Source organism: Malaya genurostris, chromosome 2 (genome assembly GCF_030247185.1).
Source record: "Malaya genurostris strain Urasoe2022 chromosome 2, Malgen_1.1, whole genome shotgun sequence".
Lineage (NCBI taxonomy): Eukaryota > Metazoa > Arthropoda > Insecta > Diptera > Culicidae > Malaya > Malaya genurostris.
This window is the reverse complement of record NC_080571.1, coordinates 9,193,864-9,207,963: the sequence shown is the minus strand read 5'-3', so window position 1 is coordinate 9,207,963 and position 14,100 is coordinate 9,193,864. Positions and strand designations below refer to the sequence as shown.

Here is a 14,100-nt window from a genome sequence, read left to right as displayed (position 1 = left end):
TTTTGGCGAGCGTGTCCATACCAAGCAATCTGCAGCGATCTGTATAGGGTGGTAATTCTGTAGGGTTACGCCATGGCAGATATCTAAGAGCATAACGAATGAACCCAGATTGAACTGATTCAATCCGGTTAATCCAGACATCTATGTAAGGACTCCAAACTACAGATGAAGTTTCTAGGGGTGAAGTACAGTGATCGAAGACAATGTGGATCTTTGAACTCTTTTACTATTTTGAATATGAATCCAAGATTTCGGTTGGCTTGAGCAATAGTATGACAGTAGTGGTCTCTGAAGGACAGCTGTGTATCCAGTAGCACACCAAGATCTCTGACAACTGATACTCTCTCGAGACATTCTCCGGAAACAGTGTAGCTATAAAGAACAGGCTTTTACACTACAGAACATTTGGATACACTAAGCATCAATCGGTTACGCGTACACCAATCACAGAAAACATCGAGCTGTTTTGCAAAACATCTTCCATACTTCGAATGCAATGCGATGTAAACTGAGCTAGGTTTGTAGCTGTAGATCTACCTGGGAAAATCCATGTTGATCTGTCGATATGTATGTTTTAATTTCACTGAAAAGAATATTGCTCACGAGAATCTCGAATAATTTAGATCCGGCACAGAGTGATGTAATTCCACGATAGTTTTCTACATTTTGCTGATTTCCTTTTTTAAATACGGGAAACATATATGGTTTTTTCCAGCATTGCGGAAATATTCCTTGCGAGAGCGACTGATTGAATATAAGTTTTAAGGGAGAGCACAAAGCATTTGCACATCTTTTTAATATAATAGCAGGAATGCCATCTGGACCAGACGATGATGATGACTTCATCTTATTCAATGCAGTGAGTATATCAGCGTTGGTGAACTGGATGTTATTAAGGCTTAGTACATCACAAGGAACATCTCTTAGACAGGACTCCACCTGTGCTGAAGTAGACGAAACAGTTTCAAAAACACTTGAAAAGTGTTTAGCAAACAGCTTGCAGATTTCACCAGACAAACTTTAACTTTCATTCCCAAGAGTCATCATGGAAGGAAGACCGTTCTCCTTGCGTTCGTTATTCACAAAATACCAGAAACGTTTTGGGTTTTGTTTAAGGTTGGCTTGAATCTGTAGAACATGTCTCGAATAAAGGAAGCGATTATACGCCTTATAATTGTTGCTGGCATGAGTGAATTCCCGTTTGGTAGTAGGATTACGTCGAATTGTATAAAGCCGAAGTGCAGCTGGTCTTAAACGTTTTAGTTGACGAAGGTGTCGATTTGACCAAGGTGGTTTTGGTCGAGGACATGGGGCTGGTACATGTAGTCTATACAAATACATACTTGAGCACAGATGTAAATCTTTCCACCGCTACATTGACGTCTTTTGCATTGTCCAAGAGTAATTCCCAATCGATTGACTCCAATGAACTATTAAGTTTAAGAAAATCGGTTTAAAAAAAATCAAATATTCAGACAAATGTTACAGGCCTAATCGAACTGGCGTGAATACGAATACGTTTGCTGGAGTTAATATCGGGCACAGTTTGAGTTTCAGCGAGCCAATGCTAATCGTATTCACGTCAATCAGGTTATGTCTCAGACATAACCCACCCACTTTTTTTTTCTTTTTTGACGTGCACTGGATCAGTGACAGTTCTTATTCTTATTCGCATTCTTCTTCATCTGGTCTCACAAACCAGTTGTTGTATGTTCGAGCTCCGACCTGGAAGGATTCTTAGAGTTAGTAGGATCGTAGTACTAGCCATGCAAATGACCAGCAGCAAGATGACGCATTCGATCTTGTTTGAAGTCCCGCAGCAGAACTGCTCACAGTGCCGATTTTTCGATGCTGAACCAATTTTGGTTAAGAACTTTCTTTTTACGTGATTTCATTTGAAGTTTTTTCACAAATAGGCGGACCCAACGGCCACAAAAATAGCAACATGCGATCAAAAACTTATATTCAAGATCAAAAACTTATCACTCTCTCGGAGGGTAAATTTTGAAAAGGCACCACATTGTAGAGTAAGTCGTATTGACGACAACAATCTTGCTCTCGTCGCGAGCTAATCTTTGATGTGCTGAAAACATCGAACTTAGCACTGCACAATATTAGTCTTTGAAAATCGATGACAAAACGATGTTCCATTTAGGAGTTTTTGACCTCTATTTCGGATTTTTCTGGAACCGGGAACTAAGAACCGATTTAGCCGAAGTTGATTCGTTTGATCATTAACTAAAATTGTCTACAAATTGAAATAGTACTGTTCTAGGAGATTTTTCACGCTGTTTGCATCGTTTGGATGTCGAATCCGGATAAAATTCAATAGCAATCGATAGCAACACCTTTCGTCAAAACCTTGAATTGTAAAAATGAATATAGAATTTTTACTTTTGATCGCCTACTGTTCACATTCGCTGCAACATGTGTGACAAATAGGTGGCGTTGATTTTGTTAGGTTCCAAACAGAAATATTTCACACTGGCGCGGGAGAAACATTTCATCACGAGCTGCTTCCATACCGTCTTACAAACCTAATTCAGGTAAATGGGAAAATGATTGGCCGGTAAGTTGGCAAATTAAATTCGTGTTAAACAACAAAACTGAAACTTTCGGAACGTAGTTTTTTGTAATCTGTTTGACACTGGTGTATTGAACATGTTACCATCAACATCATTTCTGCAACTGTGGATACTTTTGTTACTATTTGTGGGACCATCTGCTGAAGTTTATTACTGGTTGTACACTTTTGGGATCAAGTTCCTATTACCGGAGGAAGCTGATTCTCGTGAGTTAAACTGCTACGGTCATAGTAGCGAACTAATAAAAAAAATTCATTCATCACTTGTAGCCAAACAAAGCTGTGCAGTGAACGAAACGTTTCGACGCATTGGGAGACTATGCGGAAAGTCATGTGGCACCTATGGCCAACTGTGTGCACTGAAAACGATTAATCGTTGCCAATGCCTCGTGGGTTACGCCAGAAATCGATCTGGAATCTGTATCTATCATAAGGACTGTGCCAGGAATTTGAAAGATGCTGAGTTTGTTGACATTTTGTAACTAGGATGGTCTGCAAAAAAAATTCAATGATCAAATAGTTTGTTTTGTTTATTTTTTTATTCCTGTCCAGTTATTTCTTTGTGATCCCAACACTTTCACATTATTTTCGGTATCAAAATTTCTTAAACTACACGATTAATTACACTCAATTCAAGGCTAAAAACACCGACTTTCATTTTGACTACGTGACCGATGGGAGTGCACACGATTGAATTTCGATTCCAAATGCGACTGCTCCGATACGGGCCATGTTTTTGCTTCAGTTTCTGTTAGCTACGGTTGAAGGCAAAAGAACAGAATCTATGTCGAAACCCATTCAGTATGGAAGCGATAGGGAGTTGAAAATAAAGTTGGTCGAGGGCAAGCACTGGTGTGAGTGTGATGCGTATACGTTTGCTATGCTTGGAATATTTTTTGCCGGAAATACAGTGTTTATTGCGTCGCAATTTGTACTCCCCAGTCACATAAACACACCTAATACTCCGATGTGGATGTTTTAGTGAAGTTTCGTTTTTGTTTTGGCTACACCGATTTGGAGGTGTGCAGGATCGCAAGAAAAAAACTTGTTGGGTGCAAGGGTGATCAATTCTTGCTTGAAATATAAACCAACTGAATATTTCTCAAATTCAGCGGATTTGCATTATCAACTTGAATTGAACCTACAGATCATAGAGATCATGAATGTTTTGAAAGATGATAACTTTCTGAACGCGCATTGCTCCAAAAATATTACACCAAAACAAAAACAAAAAAAACGATAAGGTCGCCGCCAGGCAAACAACGAGCGCAAAACAGAAAGGAAGAATATGATGATGTTAGTGTGCCATGTATGCAGAAGAGCAGTGGAGTTTTGGTAGTAGGCAAGTAGGCGCACCACATGCAGGCAAGCAGGGATCGTCGAAAGAAACCAACCTCGTTCAAATTTCAAATTCATCATTTCTGGTTCTGCCACGAGCGTCGTCACCACGCACTTCGAGAACGCGAGATAGTTTTTCAAATTGAACAACAGTTGAAAGTGTTGCTTTGTAGGTTGTTTAAATAGAGCTTGGTTTGAAGTATTATTAAATCGTTGTGCAGTGAGCGTCTATTGCAAACAGTGCCAATTAGTCGGCGCAATCGAAATTATCGAACTTTGTTTTTATAATTTTAAGTGAAATTTATCCAAGATGGCTTTTACTTTGTTGAGAAATTGTGCGCGGTCCTCATTTTCTCTATGGGAACGCCAATTACCTTCGCTTGCTGCATTTAATTCTGCAAATTCCATCGTATTATTAAAAGAAAAGGTAAGCTTGAAATTCACTCAAACGAAAAAGTGTGTACGGTACAAAACACAGTTCTTTATTCAGCTGGAGGTAAACCTGTTTTGAATTGGTAATCAAAGATTTTCGCTGATCATTTTGGTTTGCCTTGGTTCGCAGACTAGCTCACGGTAGATTATTGTAGAAGACTATCGAGAAGAAGTCGAGAAGAGAAATATTTACTTCAAACGCTGTAAAACCTAGAACCATGAACAATCTAATTTATGATTATAGGAGTTTCTCATTACAGTTAACGTGTAGTCAACAACCCGCAACGATTTTCTTATCAAGCTTTGCTATTTCTGTTTTGCAGACTGATTTTGTACCGATCGGATTGAAAGTCCCCTGCTTCGTGTCCACTAGTGTGCGAAAATATGCCAGTAAAATCAGCAAACCCGAGCGAGCTTATGACAGTGAATCCGAATCGGACTCCGACGATGAAAAAGACACACAGAGGAAGTTGAAAGATGGACGAAAGAGGGTAAGTGAATGATCATCGTTCAACTCCGGCGTTGCACACTTGAAGTTTTCATCACCAACGTACGTTGATCTATTGCTATTCTGAACCAGGAACCCATAATTTAATATAGTCCGATATTGTCTATCGAAATTTCAAAATGTTATAAATCCTATATGTTAAAAAATTCATTTGGATTGTGTTTTGGTAAAATTTCAAAACGCATTCATCGAAAACCAAATTGGTTCAAGTGATTTCAAAACTCATTTCACTTGCTTTTGTTTCTGTACTTTTTTACGGAAGTTAAGATATCTTTCTACGCATGCATTCCAGTTTAGAAGCATTTTTGTTGAAGGTGTTCAAAAAAACCATGTGATTTTACATTGTATTAGATGCACCTAAATGGAGCGTCGTAGTTCACGCAAATTTAAGTAGAAGAACATTTAATATTGAGTCTTAAACTCCATGGAATGAAATTTACTGAAATAAAAAAAATGAATCCTGATAGCGACCGCCGCGACTTGAACCGAGAACCATTGGATCACAAAATACGTCTGTTGATCGACTGAGCCACAGAAGCACACGTCTGTTAGGCTGGTAAAAGGTGCATTTAAAAACATACTGTCGCACTCGCTAGCAAAATGCAAATTACAGTCGAAACCAGAAAAATTCATGCTAATTTAACATTAAGTCATTACAAATTAGATTTTCCATCGACAAATTAGGTCTTTATGAATTAAATCGTATGATAGATTAGGTCACTTGAAAAAATTCAATTTTTTAGTGTGTTGATAAAACTGAAATTTACTAGAAGGCGGTTCTAGCAAATGTTTTCTTCAGTGGACAAAATTTCGATTTTATGCTCTTCGATCTTCGTGATACAAGTTGCTCTTTCTTTACCAGGAATTAGAAAAACTTTTCGATATATGTGATTTCGTTTTCCAATTCCAATGCGGAAATCGAAAGAAGATTTTTGAATTCAAGGATTATGATGTCTGATGGAAGATAAATGGAATGGAATAAATGGAATGCGATGGAATAAATGGAATGCGATTCTTCAATAATATGGTCACAAAATTTGCACGACAGGCTTACGAAGCGAAGTATGGCAAGAAAAGAAACAAAGAAGTACTGGGATTCCATTCGTGGTGATAGGAAATTGTTCTAATAGTTTGTTGGTTCCACTATCCAACATTTTCAATTGTTCTTTGCGTTTTGGAAATTTTCCTGATATACCTTATGATCAAAAAAGAACCGGAATTTTCTTTTTAAAATTCCCGCATTTGTCTAATCGGTAAACTTTTATTCTCTCAACGTTGGCAACACTTTTATACACATTCTGTCAAATTTTGACGCATATCGCACGATTAGTTTTTGTTTGGCGTCTATACAAAGAAGTAGAAAAATTTTCGTGTGGCGATTTTTATAAGGGATGAAAATTTAGAACAACGTGCGTGCATAAAATTTTGTGTTGCAATTGGATTTTAGTGTTCCGAAACGTTGAAAATGTTAGAAAAGGCCTTTGGTGAATCGTGTCTAGGAAAAACACAGGCATACGAGTGGTATAAACGCTTCAAAGGTGGTCGTACAAGCTTGGATCATGATGAGATCCCTGGCCGCCCAACAACATCTGTTACTGAAGAAAACATTGAATCGGCGAAGCAAATCGTGTTGCAAAATCGTTCTGTACCGATTAGAGAGATTGCTGTGTTGTTGGGCATCTCTTATGGATCAGCCGAACACATTTTAACTGATGTTTTGGGTTTGAAACGCATCGCTTCTCGGCTGGTGCCAAAAAAGCTGAATTTCATTCAAAAACAGCGTCGTGTTAATGTGGCCAAAGAGATGATTTCCAACGCAGATAGTGACCCCACATTCATCGAATGCATCATAACTGGTGATGAGGTGTGGATCTATGAATATGACATCGAAACCGCACAACAATCGACCGAATGGCGCTTCGAAGGCGAGCCGTTGTTCTAAATTTTCATCCATTATAAAAATCGCCACACGAAAAAATTTCAATTTCTTTGTATAGACGCCAAAGAAAAACTAATCGTACGATATGCGTCAAAATTTGACAGAATGTTTATAAAAGTGTTGCCAACGTTGAGAGAATAAAAGTTTACCGATTGGACAAGCGCGGGAATTTTAAAATAAAAATTCCGGTTCATTTTTGATCATAAGGTATGGAAGAAATCCTATGTGAACAAGGGTATAGTATCCAAATACCATGGAATTGCTACTTTGTGCGCTGTATCGAAGTTGTTTGAAATTATAGTTCTGGATTTTCTAACATTTACTTGCTCTGACTACATATCTGAGACTCCGCTTGGATTCATGCCAAAGTCTTCAACTTCCCCTGCTGCATTCGACGAAATCAATCATCACATAACGATCTCCAAGTTAAGTAGACTGGGATTAAACGGATCATTTTTCAATTGGCTATGAAATGATAGTGAAAATAGGAGCCTGTACAACCTCACCATGTGCTGTTACCTCTGGAATTCCTCAAGGAAGTCACCTTGGACCGTTCATAATTTTATTGTTTCTCAACTATCTGAATTTTTCGATCAAGTGTATGACATTATCTTTCGCCGATGACTTTCATATTTCAAAATGGTTTGAATGCCACTAAATGCTCCGTCATCTCTTTTTGTACCAAAAAGTCTGTATTCAAATTCGACTTGAATATTCCACAAACTGTTCTCGAACGCGCATCGTCTGTTAAAGACCTGGGTGTTCTGGAAACCAAGTTAAATTTTCAAGGGCACATAGAGCTTGCAATTGTTACAATTTGATATTCGACGTCGTGATTTTCCAATTTTTTTCTTCGGATTCCCTATGTTAGAATTAGTTATGGATATAACGAGCCCATTGCTAGCATGTGCCGCATATTTAACAAATGTTTCAGTTCTTTCGACTCTCATTTATCACGTAATGTTATCAAGAAATCGTTTCTTATGTTACTGTCTCATTAAATTTAGTTACTAGAGAAGCACTAGATTTAAGGAAATGTATCATTTGGATGATTTTGATGCAAAAGATGAGGAGGTTTTATGCCTGCTAGAGAACAAGTCTGACAGAAACAAATTCAAGGGGGCTTTCCCTGATCCAAATAAAAAAAATGAAAGATGAGGAGGAATAGGAAGACATTCAGAGTTAAATCTGACAACAGAAGAAGGCGCTATTATAATTGAAACCGAAATTAGAAAGAATAAATCAGATCATCCTGATGTGGTCTACCTTAGAATTCTTCCCACCAAGAACGAAATGTATGCCGAGCTAGAAGATGTTGAAGCAAAACAAAATGTTTAACTTCTTTCAAAATCACAATTGTAAGTATTTTTGATCAGCTAAGGACATCAAAAAAGATGGAGAATAAAAATGAAATCGTTTTCATTGGGTTTCTCGAAGTGACGTGTTGTATGCGGACTTATTTATTGTGTTTATATGACAAACTTATGCAGATTTTTAAATTATATTTAAGTGAATTTTGCAAGTTCTGCGGAAAGTATCACCTGCATAAAAATAGTTGTCTAACGCTTCGCTCGAATATCGCGCGTTTTAGGTTTCAACTTCGCGCGTTTTGATTTTGAAATTTTTCGTAACAACCCTGTGAATGTCAAAACTTCATGCGCCTTTATTTTTATCCTGAATGTATAGATAAAAATAAGAATACTAATTGCCTTGAAATAAGTGCGTTATTCGCGAAAGTCTCCATGATTTATGAAAATTTTTTTTTGTATTTCATCGTTATTTTTAGTATAAATTTGTGTCGTTGCGTCAAAACTTGTGCATTAATTTGCAGGAATGTCAAACAAGTCATTAGATTTTATATGCTTTGATTCAAATGAATGGTGGGCCCAATCAATTTTCAACAACTTCTTCTTAGACACCATTTTTGAATAATGAACCGTTTTCGAATAACAGCGATAGACTTTGTTTTGCAAACTGTTCGATACATTTAAGATGTGTGAATAAATTCATAGAAACCGGAGCAAGTCGATCCTAACTTGGCTTCTGTTAACTTCCGAAATTGCTCATAGAACCTCACAATAGATATCCGAATCGAGTCTATCTTTCCGATCCCTCGGATGATAAGAATCGGTTGGTAGGTATTGATATTTTGAGCCAATAGAATCTAGCCCTGAATCCGAGTGAATCATGTCGAAATAGCATGATTCAAAAATATATATGCATATCACTCTTCAGAAAGAAATTTTTTAAATTCAATTGGTAGTAGCAGATTGTTCGATAGCTCCCAAAGGTGTAACTGCAACATTAATAAACATTAGGACACACTGCCAAGCGAAAACGGGTACTGCAGTTGCAGGGAAGGAAATTGACTTGAATGATTTGGAAGTATTTAAGGATGATATACAAGCTTACATCCTGCGTTATTGCTACATTTCGGTACACTGGATTCGACTAATTAACACAGGCTAAATGATAAAACAAAAAGTTTAACCGAAAGCATTGAATTTCACACTATGCTTCAAGCCAGTATTGTGACCAAACTTTAATAACTGGTTTCCAATGTGTAGAACACATTTAAATGCTGAGATGAATATGGACACGGTTACTCTAATTAACATTTATTTAGACCAAACTTTCTTCATTTGTCAAGCATTTGTGGTAATCGGTTGAATCTCTCGCCACTTACTCGCAATTGTGTTATTTGATACCAAAATAATAGCATTCTGTCTATTCGGTTACAGTAGCACTTGCCGCTCACTTGAGCTGCAGATACGAGGGTCCGGTTTTGTATGCCGCTCGAGTTACAGCTCATCTTTTGCTGAAGCCAATATTGACAGAGTTAAGCACAGCGTGGACCCGCATTCGGTTACTCAAGGCGATATTTCTGTCAAACTCATTACATACTATTCTTCTTTGGTGCCATGCTTCGATCGTGCACAAACACTCAGAAGGCACTACATAACCCGGCTTGTGAGGTCGTCCCCGGCTTGTTTGAATCAAAATGAAGCGAAACAGGTTTTTTTGGGCTAGTTTGTTCTCGTAATATTTAACTTGTTTTACGTTTTTTTCTGTTTTGATTTTGTTTCGTGATTTGTTTGCTTCGGCAGCAGTGGATGATCAACAAAGGATGATCAACAGTGGAAGTGTGCCGTTCTCGCAGATTCCAACAAATTCTATGAAAACATATGGCGTGTTTGGACATTAAAAAAAACTTTGCATGAAACAAACTTACATAGTCTTCTTTTTGATATTCTCACTTCAAGAAATAATTGCTGAACTGTGAATGTGCTTATGACGAACATCTGTTTTATTCGAAAGTTGTTTTATTGCGCCCAATTTTTTTTAGATGTTTTTCAGGTAGTACCAAACAAAAAACAGATCTCGTTTTTCTTTTGCGAATTTCTAAAGATCCTTCCACTAATACTACTAAAACGCTGGCAGAGTTCTGCTGTCAATAAACATTGTATACACTTATCACACACCAACAAGCAATCCCGGGTGCCAAATATTACATAAAAACAACAACCGCTGGAAGAAAACAGGTTACTAGGATTACGGAAGCATATAAACACGCTGGCTACGAATGTTATCTCTTCGAATGGGTTTTGATACGTGCGCGTGAGCATAAAACTGTTCAACGTTGACCGTTCGTATTGTTGCCTACATTAACGACTCTCTCTCTCTCTCTCTTTCTTTGCTCTGCCCACGTGTTTCTTTTGTCTCAGTTGCTTCCACGTGTGTCAGTAGGTGCTGAGCACCATGCGTACCTTGATTACCGAATGAGTTCATTTGATAAGTGGGGAATTGTTTCATGGCATTGAATAGTAATGCATAATATTAAAATTGGGTCATGGAATAGTTTATAAAAGTTCACACTACGCGAACTAAGCCAAATTGCTGCAACTGCCTTCAATTAGACCGTTGAGTCTGCCTTTACTCCAATGTATACAAAATATGCATCTCCCATAACTATCACCCGCATATCAGTTTTTATGTGAAATGTTAAAATGTTACCAACCAAATCGCAAGTCAGGTTTATTAAGTTTTTAATATAACAGATGTTCGTCATAATTGTTACTATTTTCCGTTGCAGGGTAGCACGGAATTCTGGCGAAGGAAAATGCGCACACTGCACGGCCTGTTGGATGTCAACAATGACGGAGTCATTTCATATGATGATTTTATGCTATTGACGGAAAAGTTTAGCGCTCTCGGTCACTTGGATAAGCATGCTAAGGAAGAATTCCGTCAAATCATGGAGGTATGTGGTTGAAAAGAGTTTAATTTAACGTCTAAATAAAAATAATATGGTTTTCAGAGTACCTGGATTCAACAATGGGGTGCAATTTCTCCCTACAACCTCATCACGGTCGAGCAATATCTGACTGAAATGCAGCATGTGGTTAATGATAAAGATTTGAAGAAGAAGGTTCACCGATTTTTGCCATATCTGTACAAGGTATTGTCTTTTCTAAATCTCATATCTGATCACTTGATTATCTTAATCATTGCTTTACTAATCCGACAGGCAGTCGATAAGGACCGTTCCGGTTCGATCTCGTTGAATGAGTTCAAACTTTTCTTCCGCTGTTTGGACCTTACGGAAGAGGACGCAGCCGTTTCGTTTGCTGTTATCGATAAGAATGGCGACGGTCAGATTACGCTGGATGAATTCGTGAAGCTTGGTCGAGACTTTTTCCTGAGTGAGAACGAAGCGAACGTTTCACGACGTTTTTGGGGACCTCTGGTCAAGCATTAAGAATGCTTAACTCGAACGCGGATATCAGGGAAATGCGACAGTGAGGAAAGGCGGTTTTCACATAACTTCACATACTAGGATTAACGAGCAATTTTGATTACGAGCATTTACAATTTTTACGACTATACTTACTCTTGCATTTTTGTCTGATCTATTGTGATAATGAAATTTAATAAAGTGATGTATAACCTTATTGTAAAATTCGGTCCAACTAAGTTGAAGAATCAAAGCCATGTTACAGAAAGCTTTTTTTTTATTTGACTTTGACTACATCTACGATCGTTGCCATCTTATAGACCAGCGATTTTCAATCGCAGATCCACACATGAGCAATTCTACAAAAACACTTCATGCATGATTATAAAATATTTTAAAACCTGTATGAAGTTGAAATGTTTTAAGTTTGTTTCAAAAATTCTCAATTTTCTCTTTTTTACATCACAGAACTTATCTGATTTCTAAAGCAATGAATCGAAGCTATCAATAGTAACATGTTTATGACGCTATCATTTAATTATCCTTGAACAAAAATAAGCTTATTCGAAAACTAGGAATCGACAGGAATATATCTTTTGACACGTTTTCATCGAGTTGATTTGTTTCGGTGTTCAATTGATTTGATTTCATAATGTTAAAACCTTTCGATATGTCAACACTTTGAGTGAACTCGAATTGAGAACCATAAAAAAATGATATGTAATAATAATAGATCACCAACACATAAAAATTAAAATCTGTTTTAATCCACCTAGAGAAGATATTTTTATCATCTGGAATTTTTAAAATACTTTTCTAGCATAACTACATTGCTGTTCTACGTATAATTGTACCAAATATATAGGAATCGCTATAGAAGAGCGGCAGTACATATCAAAACACTTTCGAACCAAAATGTGAAGAATTTATAATAAATTTGAAACACATTTCATCTTGTAATTCAATAACGATCCATGTGATAAAAAATCGTTACAGACATCTCTGAGTGAAAATATTTCACATAAATACGCGCGCGCGGGAACATTTTTGGTTTCGTTAAAAAATCGTGGTATTTTCCTAGTTTTAAATGTTCGGATTTGTAGATTTCTGATAATTATACATAGGACTAGTTTGCGAACATGCACTGTATTGAGGAAATACATTAGTTAAACCTGAGGTATGAAAGCTTAGCTAGTAAGCTCAATCAAGTTCCCTTTTATAAATTAGCTTTAGCGGTGTAAGATGTTGCATGCAAACCTAGATAATAATGTTGTGTGCGATGTTGCTTTGTGAAATATTTCAATGGAATTGCGTCCAGTGTCATGTTGAAAGGTTTCACAGTAAAATGTCGGAATATAAGAAAAACCATTTAATAACTAATTGCATGAGCGAACCTCACTCAACATTATACTATGAATTCTCTATCTCTTTGATGACTTAGACCAACTGCTCCATATTAGATTAATTAAGTGAACAGTTTCTGGACTTATTAGGGTTTTAAAATTAATAATGCGAGTTACTCTTTAATTGAAAAAAAATCTTATTTTCGTTTTCATTTTTTAAAACTATAAGTTATCATTATTAATTGTTGTAATTTTCAAAGACAATGTGGCTGTCTCAGTCTTATGATAGAAAGGAACGTTGTTTACTATCCGACGATTCGGTATGAGGTGTAAACCTTTTTCCGAGGAAAATAAACACCCTCATTCTTGTTTACGGCCGTATGCGATACGTTCGAAACTATATCAACAAATTCGTATTCCCGTTTACATTCGAATCGATCGCACTTTTAAACATCGAACATGCATAGAAACAACGCCCATCAAACTTTGAAGTATCAGTTCTGGTACAGACTTGAGTTGTAATGAACAATGTTTGATATCAGGTGTTGTCACTATCATAATGCTTGTTTACGTCCGTATCGACTATACGACGAACACATACTTTCGAACAAATGCGAGCAAGCATTTTTCTTGTTTTCACTCGAACGTGTACGTACGCGATTCCTGTGCAATAGAAGGATTGGCAGCGCAGGTAGTTTTTTTTAGGAAGATTGCAAGCATCAAGGAAGTGACCAATGTTATTTAAAAAATAAATGTCGTACTCAGGACCAATTTTATTCATGTCGGCAAATGAAATTAAACTACGTGAAACCAAAAAAAAAGCATTTAAAATAGCAGTTTGATCAGTAGTATCTGCGAATAATATGTGGCATTTTTCTTGCAATTTATTCATGTTTTCGATAGTCTACATATTTATTACATTGGTATTTTAATATAAAATAAAGCATGTTTACCCATGGAGTATTTGCCATAAAGTACCTAATAGATGTAAAATTTGATGCGTAAAAACTTGTAACCGCGCATATATTCGAAGGATCTCCAGAAAAAAACAGCATTTTATTATGACTGCTATGCTTTCTAAATGCGTTATGCAAAACACAAATTTATGATTTGATTGTAAATTATCTTTAGATTCGAAAATAAATTTGTTGGAAATCGGATAAATTGTATTCAATGTGTTCGAACGGTTGATTCACAACATTAAACTGACGAATCGAAACC

General features: G+C 36.8%; 1 protein-coding gene across 1 annotated transcript; it reads left to right on the top strand.

Moving 5' to 3' along the window:
* The first annotated feature begins 3,934 nt into the window (after window positions 1-3,934).
* On the top strand, window positions 3,935-11,800 carry LOC131427871 (sarcoplasmic calcium-binding protein). Its single transcript, XM_058591425.1, has 5 exons — window positions 3,935-4,349; window positions 4,678-4,845; window positions 10,895-11,062; window positions 11,120-11,260; window positions 11,330-11,800. The coding sequence occupies exons 1-5, from the start codon at window positions 4,233-4,235 to the stop codon at window positions 11,558-11,560; spliced, it is 825 nt and encodes a 274-aa protein (XP_058447408.1). The 5' UTR covers window positions 3,935-4,232; the 3' UTR covers window positions 11,561-11,800.
* The last annotated feature ends 2,300 nt before the right edge of the window (window positions 11,801-14,100 follow it).

Coding starts and splice junctions, on each gene's coding strand:
- LOC131427871 (XM_058591425.1), top strand. CDS start 4,233: ATGGCTTTTACTTTGTTGAGAAATTGTGCGCGGTCCTCATTTTCTCTA. Junction 4,350..4,677: donor TCGTATTATTAAAAGAAAAG/GTAAGCTTGAAA, acceptor TCTGTTTTGCAG/ACTGATTTTGTACCGATCGG. Junction 4,846..10,894: donor TGAAAGATGGACGAAAGAGG/GTAAGTGAATGA, acceptor TTTCCGTTGCAG/GGTAGCACGGAATTCTGGCG.